The sequence below is a fragment of the Crotalus tigris genome, unplaced genomic scaffold, assembly GCF_016545835.1.
Source record: "Crotalus tigris isolate CLP2741 ecotype Arizona unplaced genomic scaffold, ASM1654583v1 scf7180000017744.3724543626:3957646, whole genome shotgun sequence".
In the NCBI taxonomy this organism is placed as follows: domain Eukaryota; kingdom Metazoa; phylum Chordata; class Lepidosauria; order Squamata; family Viperidae; genus Crotalus; species Crotalus tigris.
Genome location: NW_024096611.1, coordinates 1,618,253 through 1,631,020, shown reverse-complemented (window position 1 = coordinate 1,631,020; position 12,768 = coordinate 1,618,253). Strand labels below are relative to the sequence as shown.

General features: G+C 36.4%; 1 protein-coding gene across 9 annotated transcripts in view; it reads right to left on the bottom strand.

The window, feature by feature from the left end:
- Window positions 1-12,768, bottom strand: part of TEAD1 (TEA domain transcription factor 1) — a 240,900-nt gene that overhangs the window by 36,567 nt on the left and 191,565 nt on the right. For 6 of the 9 annotated variants that reach the window (XM_039340342.1, XM_039340341.1, XM_039340347.1 and 3 more), the window contains 3 exons: window positions 5,285-5,296; window positions 1,795-1,929; window positions 1,544-1,590 (listed from right to left, as the gene is read on the bottom strand). In XM_039340342.1, the coding sequence (XP_039196276.1) occupies window positions 1,544-1,590; window positions 1,795-1,929; window positions 5,285-5,296 (194 nt within the window). The remainder of the gene's footprint in view (window positions 1-1,543; window positions 1,591-1,794; window positions 1,930-5,284; window positions 5,297-12,768) is intronic. The other 3 variants (XM_039340345.1, XM_039340349.1, XM_039340348.1) reach the window with 1 other exon arrangement.

Sequence of the window (12,768 nt, the reverse complement as noted above, 5' to 3'; positions counted from 1 at the left end):
CTCACTAATCCTGCCCCATTCTTGCATGGCGCCTTGTTTCTGTGCCCTGTGGTGCGGTGGCGGCCTGTTTCTGCACATTGCAGTGTGGCGCCAGCCTGTTTTTGTGTCCTGCAGCACAACAGTGGCCCATTTCCATGCCCTGTGGCATGGCAATGTCCGTTTTTGCACCTTGCAGCATGGCGGCAGCATCCTGTTTTCATGCCTTGAGGCAGAGAGGTGGCCGCAGTGCTAGCACAAGTGAAGAGGTGTGCGTGCACATGCACGTACACTGGCCAGCCTGTCCCACGGCCCGGTGACCAGCAGGCCATGGCCCACTACCTGGCTGTGGCCCACAGGTTAGGGACCCCTGGCCTAAAGCAATGCACAACCTCTCCCAATGCACCTTTTTGTTTTGAGGAGAAGGAATTGCATTGCCTCTGGTCTGCAAAGTGACTTGCCAAGGCATACACAAACTATCTCCTTTGGGCCTACTAAAGAGAGATTTCCCTACTTAAATTTCAACCCATTTTAAGTAGTTCAGATAAGTAGAAATAGTTTTTATTGTATATAATATTGAGGTTTCAATTTGGAGAGAGGAATTGCTCGGGCATTTCCCCCAGACCGCATCCGGAGTGAGAGGATAGAAGAAGGTGAGAAGTAAGTAGGAAGGTGGAGGAGAGGGGGTGAGTGAGAAAGAGAAAGAAGAGGGAAAGAGGCAAGTTGGTTAGAGGGTGGATGCGGTTTGGGGGAAACGGATGAGCAATACCGAAAATAGTGTGTATTAATTTGTTTTATTTTTTATCTGAAGTATTTTTAAGAATGTAATGTATTGTAAAATTGAAAATATTTTTTTTACAAAAAAAAAGAGAGAGATTTCCCTCACCCATCCCCTCAGCTGCTCAAGTTACTTTAATTAGGGTGCCAAGTTCACTACTGTGACTCATTAGTCAAACACATGCACAAAGTCAAATTACTCAAAGCATAAACCAGAAATACTCATATCTTTTTAGTAATTGATTAGGTGATTTCAAAGACCAATCATAAATTCCCTTTGCCCAGTGCCATCATAACTTTGAATGGTCATTGAACAAGTGGTTGTAACTTGAGTAAGGTAGAAATGTTTGGGACATTTTCTAAATTTCAGGAATTACTATTTTTACAGAAAAGTTTGATCATGCAAATACTATATACCAGTTGTTACTTTCTTCATTTATTGAGAAAGGGACTAAATTCTATTGGACCAGTAAGCATCATTTCCAATAACAGGTAGTCCTTGTTTAGAGACCTCAGTTGACACTCGATCGTTCAGTAAAATAGTCATTAAATAAAACTGTGACTGTAATTACGATCTTACTTCAGCTTTCCTTTGCTTTACAGACTAGTGAAGATTGTATATACAAGAATTGATCACTAAGTTACTTTTTCCACCACTGTTGTAAGTGCAAACAGTCACTAAATGAGGCAATTGCTACCTGAAAGTGCAATCAGGCAAATATTCCATACTATAACACATGTAAACATACATACAAAACCAGAGATGCTGGTTTCTTGATTTCCTACTTACTCCTGAGAAGATCCGGGCTGTCCTGTTTGTAGCATCCCAGGCCAAAACTAGATTGGGGCAAAAGGAAAGAGAAAAATGAAACACAGAGATTTACAGAATAAAAGTTGCTTTCATTAAAGCACATTTTTAAGCCAAAAGATTTATAATGGAAAAGGGGAAGAACCTTTTATGGATAAGTTAACTGATTTTAGGCATATCCTGTCAATCACTTTTGGGTGAAAATATATTTTTATTTTAGCCAATTAACTTACTCCAGGTGCTCCAGGGAACGTCGGACGGGGAATTCCTGGCAAACCCAACTTATTGTGAATCGCTGTTGCAGACACAATTTGAGCGGAGGACATGGCTGCCATGTGCTGGAGTGCTTTGTCCTTTGCAGTCTGATCCTTTAACATGACAATTACAGGCAATCATTAATACTCCAGACCCAACAAAGCACACTGAGCAAGCACAGTTAGAAAGCATATGTGCTAAAATTAAACGGCACAGGAAATGTGAAAAATACAGAGCATACCATGCAGAAAAATGTAGCTGGGGGGGGGTGGGGGGAATAAAATACATTCCAACTGCATCAGGGCAAAGTTCTTTGCTCAATATTATTATGTTTAATTCTAAAAAAGATTCTCTACTGAAAAAAAAGTAGGAAGTTGACTGAATGAGAATTGAAAACTGGGATGGTACCACAACAAATTAGGAAAGATGCTTTGCTGAGCCGAAAATGAAACTCTGAAACAGCAATAAACTCCCATTGCTAGTTGAGAATAAAGTCTTGGTGTAAATATGTACATCTGTAAAATCTAAAATAAATGCAAATCCTTTGCACATCATCTAACTTCTTTACTCTCAGGAAGCCTAAAAGTCATTTTAAAGGCTGCTGTGATTTGTACTGCAAGGAGAAATAGAGCAGCACTACAATGCATGGCAGGAGTTTACAAGAATTAGAGGAAGTCTTATCTTAAGTGGTTGAAAATGTAGCACAGAATTCAATGAATCCAGCCATAGTTAAGTCCCTATTTCTTTAAAGAATATACAATATACATATGCACTGAATATCTTCCTAAGGAACAAGGTTTAAATCAGGGGTGCCAAACTGCCGGCCCGCGGGCTGGATGCATCATAGCGAAACCGCGCCCACCCGACTGCCGGCAATGGCAAAAAAGTCACAATACGTCGCAACATATCACGTGATGTTTGACACCCCTGGTTTAAATACTTAGAGTGGATTCTACCTTAAAAGTTGATCTATACAGGAAGAATCATAGAATAAATATCCAGACACTGGGAAACATTTTATTCCAAACATCATTCAATTAAAATTATTTATTTTACTTATTTTTTTTATCCCATCTTTGTTATTTTTACAAATAACTCAAAAGTGGAAACATATCCAACACACCTTCTTGCTCTTATTTTCTCCACAACAACAACCCTGTGAGGTGGATTGGGCTGAGAGAGAGAGGGGGGGGGGAGATTGGCCCAAGACCACCCAGCTAGCTTTCAAGGCTAAGGAAGGACTTGGAACTCACAGTCTCCTGTTTTCTAGCTTATTGTCTTTGCCACTAGGCCAAACTGGCTCTAGTAATGAAGGACGTCTAGAAATAGAGAGATATGACTCGATTCCTTCAGGACTATACTGCAATTGTGGGCAACTAGAGCAAGAATCAGGCCCTGAGAACATTGTAGCAAATTATAACGTAGTTGGTTTAGCTTTGGATAAAAAATCTGAATGAATAAAGCGTGGTTTATTTTAGGATAATAAATTATAGACTTAAATAAGAGTTTGTTATTGGCTTACTGACTCCAATTCTATCTCAAGCACTATGTGCAAACAGGGATACATGATTTGTGGGATTCTGTCTTACTCTGGGTTTATCCCTTGCCTAATCCTCTAATCAATCCAGAGGATGCAAGAAAAGAACAGCTAAAAAGAGAAGAAACAAGCTAGGAATTAGCTAATGAAGCCACAATTATTTTGCTGGTTTGTTTCCAGTTTGCTTAATAATGAATTTATGAACACAGCCACTTGTTGTCTCTTACTTCCTAACCGTCCTAAGATATAAGACTTGCCTTGTTAATCACACAAAGGCAATCACTTATATTCTCATAGGTGCCCACTCTTGAATCATAGAACTTCACTAGCCCAAGTTCCAGCTTTGGATCAAGAGGTCTGGATTCTGGCTTAACAGTCTCTAACATTTAGTCAGTGGTTGCACAGCAAGAATTGCTAGTTTTAACATTTTCGTTCCTATGTCAGAAAGACAGAATAACTGTTTTAAAAGGGAATGTCATTGCTAAACAAATGCATGCAACTTCTGTGTAGGACTGGAATAATGCCAGCATGGCTGATCCCTATACTGCATTATATACAAGCCCACATAGGAATCGGCACATCTGAAGAGTAACATATCAAGTTATGGGATTATGCATCAAGGTAAAAACTAAGAACCATTTATGAATTATAATTCTACATATGGACTAACACTGCATTTGAATTTTATGTTTCTCTTAAGACTTTTAATATCTACATTGTTGTTTGATTTGTTAAATAAGGACAGGATTCTTGAATTAGACAGAATTTTTTATTAATTCATTGTTCTGACTCATTGAAATTAAAGTGATTATTATTGACTAATAGTTAGATTTTAGAAAACTTCTAAAGGGTTAAACACAATGTTTTAACAGGGAGGATTAATCTTAGTTCAGCTTTTTATTTACTCTTATACTATTTATAATCCCTTTTCTCTTTTTTTACTGTGATTTTAAGCCTCTACTAAATAAATACATAAATCTTGAAGTAAGAAAGAAAAAAAATGGGCGTGCTTGGATATATGGCTGCCGAGAGGCTACAGATAAAAGATTGGGGGTTCATATGATGTGGAGAAAGCTAACTGCTACAGAGAGATGCATTTGATTCAGTGGTGGGATTCAGCCAGTTTGCATCACTTTGGCAGAACCAGTAGCTAATTTTTTGTTGCCCAAGCCCAGAACGGACTTCCGGAAGCGGCATCCACACAGAAAACCAGTTGTTCATACATCTGAATCCCACCACTGATTTGATTGATACCATCCATGCATTTGTGCCATTCACACATAGATTCCACCTGTATGGGGTTTTCCCATTGAGTGGCAGCATCTTTGGAGTTACAAGCTGTGCATGAATGGGCTGAAATGGGCAATATTCCAAACAAATACTAGCCAGGCACTGATTTATTGACAAATAGAAGTTATATTATATTCATTCACATTTTTCTCAGAGATCATTTGTTACTGCTGCTATATAAACAACAGCAAATTTGATTTTAATGGAAGTGATTTAAATAGAATTTACATTTTACTTCAAAAGTTTAAAATCATGGGATAAATCATGGTTTTAGGAACTGCTCAACTTTGGACGTAAGACTGAAAAATGAAGGGACAGAAGCACTAAAAGGCAAACCTATGATTACAAGCAAAGTTGCAAGCATGCTGGCTAGAAATGCATGCCATCCAATATGGAATACAGATTCACACAAGTATTCCCTTGAAAGCTCATACAGAGTAATGAGAAGTGAGCAGCTTTTTTAATTTGAACAGCTCCTTTAGAAGCAGAACAGGCTAACAGTATAGTTAAAGCTACTAAATATATATATATATATGTATACATATATATGTGCGCATACATACACATATGCATACATACGTATACACATATCTCTGCCAAGCATAGCTAAAGTATATATTTGTTTTACTGATAATACTTACCATGCTTGTTACCTGGATGTAACAACAAAAAGTTTGTTAAAATTTATCTGTATAAGTGCAATTTCTTAGCAAAATAGGCTACAGCAAATTAAAAAATAGAAGGGAGTTGCAGTTCATTCAATATTTACAGGAATGTTAAATTTTTACCTAGAACCTGATTCATCAAAAGAGGAAAAAAGGGATTTAAGAATAGTCATGTTGATAACTTTAATAAAACTGAACACCTCGTTCTGGCAACAGTGAGGTCTTCATTAGACTTAAACACTGATGGTGGAAGCTCCTGTATCAAAAATGAGATGCTGCCTATTTTAAGCTAGCTGATGGAGGGGGGGGGGAGGGATTGATGGCAGCTGCTTATAGTTGTGTTCTTCCGTCCATCCTGCACAGAACATGAAACCGAAATCTGATCAGGTATTAATGTTCCAGAAATGGCCCTGACACTTGTGGTCCCTTCTCTAAGCTGCCCTTGTAGTCAGAGAGGAGATCCTGAGAACAGCATGGCTGCAGAAGAACCAGAAAATATACTGGCAGGGATGAGAAAGTACCTATTCCAAAGGTTGACCAACCCTCTGACTGATTTTGTTACCTAAGCATTTGGATCTCTTATTATAATTTTAAATATGAAAAATAAACAGTGCTAGTTCTAAATCATGTCTTATTTTCTGTACACTTATTGTAGAATACATCACAACCAAAACCTATCTACACAAAATTTTGAGTGCCAGAGTTGAGCTATGGACATTCATCTCAGCAACTAAGCCTCCAAAGAAATAATGTTTTTATTATTATTATTATGCCCCTTTTTATATTTGTAACATAAAGCAGCACAAATACCTAATACCTCCCTCCTATTTTCCTATTTTACCAGCTGGGTTGGGCTGTGAGAGAGTGACTACTAGCCCAAAGCCACCCAGTGGCTTTCATGCCTAAGGGAGAGCTCCTAGACCAGCATTTAACCACTATACCAATTTCTATTAAAGAGATCAAAGGGATTCATAACAATTATTAATTGGGGAAGCAAGGTCAAATATGCAGATTCCTTTTCATATTTGGAAAATGTAATGGTTGGGTTCATCTGAAACACTAAGCTAACATTTTTAATCTTGGCTTACCAATAAATCACAGTTATCTGGAGTATTGACTAAACAATAATCCTATTCTGCACATAATTCTCAGACGCAGCAGGTGAGCTCCAGGTAAAAATATTAAGCCATAATATTAAGTCCTAACAAGGTTACCTGTGTGAGCAAGTAACAAAGCAACTTACTTTGCAATGTTTCATTTTCAGACTTAGTACACTGATTCAGATTCTAGAAGCCTAGCACTGCTATATCTTTATCAGTATGTAAGAGCAAAATAGTAGATTTTGTACCTTTTAAAAAAGATATATACTACCAAGTAATATTTGTTGCTATGCCTCTGCTTGTTGGCTTGCCTGCTTGATTTCTGGCATAAAGTTATCTCTAGTAGATAATGTCCTTGTTTGTTCTGGAACCAATAAGGATCACCACCCTCTCTCCTGATAATTTTTATTTATTTGGGGATATCTGCAGGACTAAACAGACCTCCCAGCTTTGAAAGTAAGGAAGAGAGAAGATTTGGCCTTCTGTCTTAATCTGCAGTTCTGGCGTAACTCCTAAGAACTGATTAAATCAGTCATTAAAATGCTATATGATGTTTGAGCAACTAGTGAAGAAGTCTACGTCCAATTAAAACTGGATGGGGAATTTAGGCAAGGAGATTAGCAGTAATTACCTAAACTGGAATTTGGCCAAGATACATGACTTAACACCCTTATTCTCCACCTCTGAGTGCACTGGGATCTTTAATGAACTCAAGTAATCAAAACCTTGACTTCTTAAGAAAACCTGCATCTATTTTTGCTGTCAGTTATGCAGCAGTTAATATGAAACAGCTTAATTAGAATAAGGTAAAAATTATGAAGTTGCTAGTGCAAATTTGAATAGAAACCTGACATGAATTATTAAACTATTAAATCATTAAATTATGAATTAATCTTCCTTAAAACCTTGGAGCAAAGTAGCATTTCCTTGGATAGCCATGAAAAGATTTTTTTTTTTGCTTTTTTTTTTTAAAAAAAATCCATAAATATTTAAGCTCTATTAAAACAATTGCTTTGACCAAAGTAATCACAATGCTTCCTAAAATAGTAAACACGGACAAATATTCTATACCCTAAATTTCCCAAAGAAAATATATCTCCAGTGAAACCACATGCAGTAGCATACTCTCCTGCACTATTCTGGTCTCTTGTCAGTTGCATCCCATTTTTCAGGAAAAAAAGGATTAAGTTTGGTCAAATGTATGAAGACTGACCTTATAAAGCAGGAGTCCAAAAAATAAAATAAAAATAAAAATTGTTGGTGGTTATGATTGCCTGCCCATTCAGACTGTTGCAATTGATCTACAGTTCTTTACTTGAGTTCAGATTCACACATAATGTGAATACCGGTAAAAACGAAGACTCAAAACAGCTGCTGTAGTTCAAAATATGCATGTAATGGACTGAAATTGAGATATGGGTTTTTCCATGTACGGATAGTCCTGGATTTACGATTACAACTGAGCTGAAAATCTCTGTTGCTAAACAACACAGTTATTGAATTTTGCCCCATTTTATGATCATTCTTGCCACAGTTGTTAAATGAATTACTGCAACTATTAAGTTAGTGTTTTTAATGAAAAGAAGGATTAGGGGTTACATGATAGCAGTGTTTCACTATCTAAGGAGCTGCCACAAAGAAGAGGGAGTCAAGCTATTCTCCAAAGCACCTGAAGGCAGGACAAGAAACAATGGATGGAAACTAACCAAAGAGAGAACCAAGAACCTGACAGTTAGAACTATTAATCAGTGGAACAACTTGCCTCCAGAAGTTGTGGGTGCTCGAACACTGGATGTTTTCAAAAAGAGATTGGACAACTGTTTGTCTAAAATGGTATAGGGTCTCCTGCTTGAGCAGGGGGGTTGACTAGAAGACTTCCAAGGTCTCTTCCAACTCTGTTATTCTGTTATTAATAACACAATTGTTAAGTGAATCTGGCTTCCCCATTGACGTAAGGTCACAAAAGGTCATAACAGGACCCTGGGATACTGCAACCATCATAAATATAAGTCAGTTGCCAAGGATCTGAATTTTGATCACATGATCTTGGCAATGAACATAAGTGTGAAAATCAGTCATAAGTCGCTTTTTCCAGTGTCTTTGTAGCTTCAAACTGTCACTAAATGAATTGTTGTAAGTCGAAGGACTACCTGTACTTATATTTGCACATGTATAGATCCTCCTATGAAACTGGGAACCTGAATACATGTGGGATTTTTCTTTTTTACTTTTTTTTAAACTTTTTATTACAAATAGCACTATTCACCAATAAATATCGTATGAATTTTAACAGTTTTGTAATTAACTGGTGATGAAATCATAATCATAATCCTTCATTATACATTGTAATAAAAGAAATTGGTGAATAAAAAACAGAAATTGGGAAGAAATTGGGATTAGAAACATTCAATTAGCAAAGGGACTGAATATTTACAAATGTGTTTGGGATCAGGAGTAAAAAAAAATTGAGAAACCACTGAAAAACAACATAATCCCCAGCTTGATAATTTGATATGTGATGTGGAATGAGAATTGTAGTTCAATGTAACCAAGTGGGAGGAAGTTGCTTTATGCAATGTATTCATACATAATATAATTAAATAATTTTTAATGAATCAGATTCCAAGGTTTCCATTGCTTTTGAAAAAAATACCAGAAAAACAAAATATGATCAGAAGTCATTCCATTTTTTTAAAACCATGGGAATATTTACTGGACGTTATATAACAAGAAACTCAATTTTTTAAAATGTAAAACTGTTCTTCTCCCTTAAAGAATTTAATAAGTCCAATCTGCCTTTAGGAAATTAATTTTGTATTCCAGTAAGATAAAAAGGATATTTAATTTTAAAATTTCAAAGCATATATTGGTGTGGGTGTATAATATTATAATAATATATATGGACGCACACAAACATATGAATTTGAAAAGTAAAAGTATGATAAAAAAGAAAAGAAAAAACAACCTGAAATTTATTAAAAATGGATTTTATATTGAAGCAGAAAATATGAGCATAATTTCCTAATAAGTAATTTCAGAAATCTTATTCCTGTTCATACATAGTATAGATTTGAATAATAGAGAAGGAAGAAGAAAAACAGGAAGAAGAAGGAGGAGAAAGAGGAGAAGGAGAAGGAGGAGAAGGAGAAGGAAAAAAAGTGCCATGAAGTACACAACTGTTCTAAACAAAAGACAGTAGAATAATTGTAGCCATGATCTCCAATTTTCTTATTATCAGAGAAGGCGGTAGAAGACACAAAAGCTGGCTATTTCAGCCAGCAATAGCCAGAGCTGAAAAAAAGAAAGCACATTCAAAAGCTGTCCCAACTTGCTGCTTAATGAGGAGCAATTAATCCATCTTATTGTATTTCAAAATGCAGAGGACTCCATTCACATCAAAGAGAATTTTTCAAGGCTTTTATTATTATTATTATTATTTCAAAAAAGAGAAGCTACATAGAGCTATCTTTGGAAAACTGACAACAGTATTTTCTTTTTACATGCAAACAGTATGGAATGCCCACTAATGGATATAAAATCATTGCATACATGTGAACTGTAGGCATGTTTTTTTTACTTCGTTTAATGAGTTCCTAATGGATACTGAAAACGAAGCAAAAATATTAATTAAATGTTACTGTAGACCAGTGCAAAATGAGGAGCTGCAGCATTTCCTAGGTGGATGAAAAGGAGCAATCCACATTTCCGAATCGATCATTGAAGATTTTATCAACTGAGTTCAAAAAGCTTTAGCCTATATTGGGCATATTTATATAGTATAGTTAAAAATCCTGGATCTGGATAATTGTTTTCTACAATAATGAAAAAAGTGCAAAGAACAGTGGCATGCTCCTAATACTCCGCAATACTTACGCCCTTTCAGTGGACTCCTTCTAGTACCTATTCACTACGTAGCTTTTGGATAACTAACCCTGTCACCTATAAAGAGAGCTGCTGTATAAACTGCAAGCTATAGAATATTCAGTTCATCTACTCAATGTATGAAAGTCAGAGGTGGGCCTGTATTTTTAATCCCACTATCAACCCCTAAACATTGACAGTTGAATTCTTATAATTCTCATAATTCAGAAACACAGATTTTGCTTTCTAATGACTGAATGTACGTAGTTATCAATACTACAATGCAGAGATGCTACGGCTGTCCTCCCTCCTCTTTTAATGCTTAAAAGTTGTTGTTTTTTATTCTCATTATTGTCTTTAAATTTTTCAATGTCTTTTAAAAATTGCTGCTGCAAATTTGCTGCTGCAAATTTGCTGCTGCAAAAAATACGTTGTCTTCCTTCACTAGATATTTCAGCCTGATGAAACTATGAGCAGTGAAGAAATCTTCCTCCAGGTAACCTGAAAGCACACCTGGGAAAATAACACCTTGCTTTGCAGCATCTGGAACATGGAATGATCCGCAAGGGCAAAGGATATTTCCACCACAGTGAACTAGCTGGGTGTACTCCTTTGAGTTGCTTCACTTTGCATGGAATTGCAGCAAGGGGACCATAGTTTCTCTGCACTTTTGAAGAGATGCTCAGAGCATCTCACTTAAGGTTTCCTCAGCTATATGAGCAGGCAATAGTTGCTCAGTAATGCAGCATTCAGGTGTGCTTAAGTGTATTATATTTAGCAGTACTAAATATAAATATAAACTATTTACATTCAATGGAAGTTGTTCATGGAACACTAGTATTGTGCAGAACATTAAGAAACACTGCAACACAAGTTATGTTATGCAAAATGTTCCAAATTGCAATAGTTGATCTGGAATTATTTACAGTCTTCAGATTAGATAGATGGCTTTTTCATCCCTCAGTAAATCACACTGAATAGATGGACAGAACTGCAAGTAGCATTGAACTCATTGGAATCTGCTACAGAGCAGAGTATGCATTTATCTTAAAATTTGCATGCTACATATAAAAGATTATCTCCTATTGCCCATTTTATCCTCTGTCCAAATCCTCCTTCATGTTTAGAAAGTTACGGTGAAAGAAAGTCTTTCATATGATGTTAATAATTCAAAAAAAATTCCATTCCTCTCCTCTTTTAATTTAGTGGACATAGTCACAAGTGAAGAATATAAAATGACCATTATTTCTTAGAGGACTCAGGTTGTACTAAAATAATATATTTTTATATTCTCCCTAAAGCACACAGAAAATAGGTTGCCTACTATCTTGCACTTAAACTATTTTTTTTAGCAAATAACAACTCTTAAAAAAGGCTTATCATAACTTTGTGACCATTTTTTTCTATCCATCTATCTTTTTAGTCTCTCCACACATATATTCTGATTTAACAGAATCATAATCTTATATTTATTTTGATGCAGGATCCAGATTTTCTCTAAACAGTTTTACTCTAGAGTATTCAGGTAACCCTACATTTCCAATTTTGTAGTACCCATAGGCTTAATGTACAAACCCATATCCAGCCCAAACTTCACATAGATCCAATCTTGAAGGCTGGATCCCATCTGATTTAGTCCTCCAACTTTTCCTTAATAAGAGGAACATTTTTTCTTTCATTTACCTCACATAAAAATGAATTTTGCACAGTTGGAGATACTCCCCACATCACTCAAAGCTCATTTTGCTGTGGCAGCCTGTCTCTTTGCACTGATGCATGTCCTACAATTGTGACAATGGCAAAAATTCTAAAAATGCAGCAAAGGATTCTTTAAAATATTCTTTAGACCGAGGGCATTCAGGACAAAGGATTCCTAAACTTTAAACAGTAGAGAGGCAACAAATAAGTACCTGCTGGGAAAGAGGACGTGTAAGCATAATTGGTATTTGTTCTGCAAAAAAAAAGGCATCTTTGCCACTACCATCACCATCACCATCGTTAACAAAAGGAAGTGCATAAGTAAGAAATAGGCACATTTTCTAAAAGGAAACTTTACTATTTTAGGTGTGGGTAAAAAACAACAGCACATCTTATGGTTTCTCCATAAAACAGAACCATGACAATGTAAATGCAAAAATTTAAGAATAGGCCATTTGCTAGGTATAACACGAACAAATTACTGAATTTATTGTCCACAAAGGAGGCTGCAGGTGCCCAGTATTAATTTAGGTGTGCGCTTAAAGTCAGTACACTCTTTTAATCGTCCAAACATGAGCTAAAACACCTTCTTTTAGTCATTAGATTGGATAGTTTTAGTCTGAAACGCTACAGCCTTCTCTATCTTTGCACCCCGGGTTAACAAGCAACATGTTTAACTTGACTTAGTTGTTCACCAAACCCAACTATCAGCCAGTTCAGCTCAAAAGCCAGCCACCAACAGCCACACAAGCCTGCCAGCATGCTGCCCGCAGCAGAGTCAAACCAGAAGCTCCTGACAGA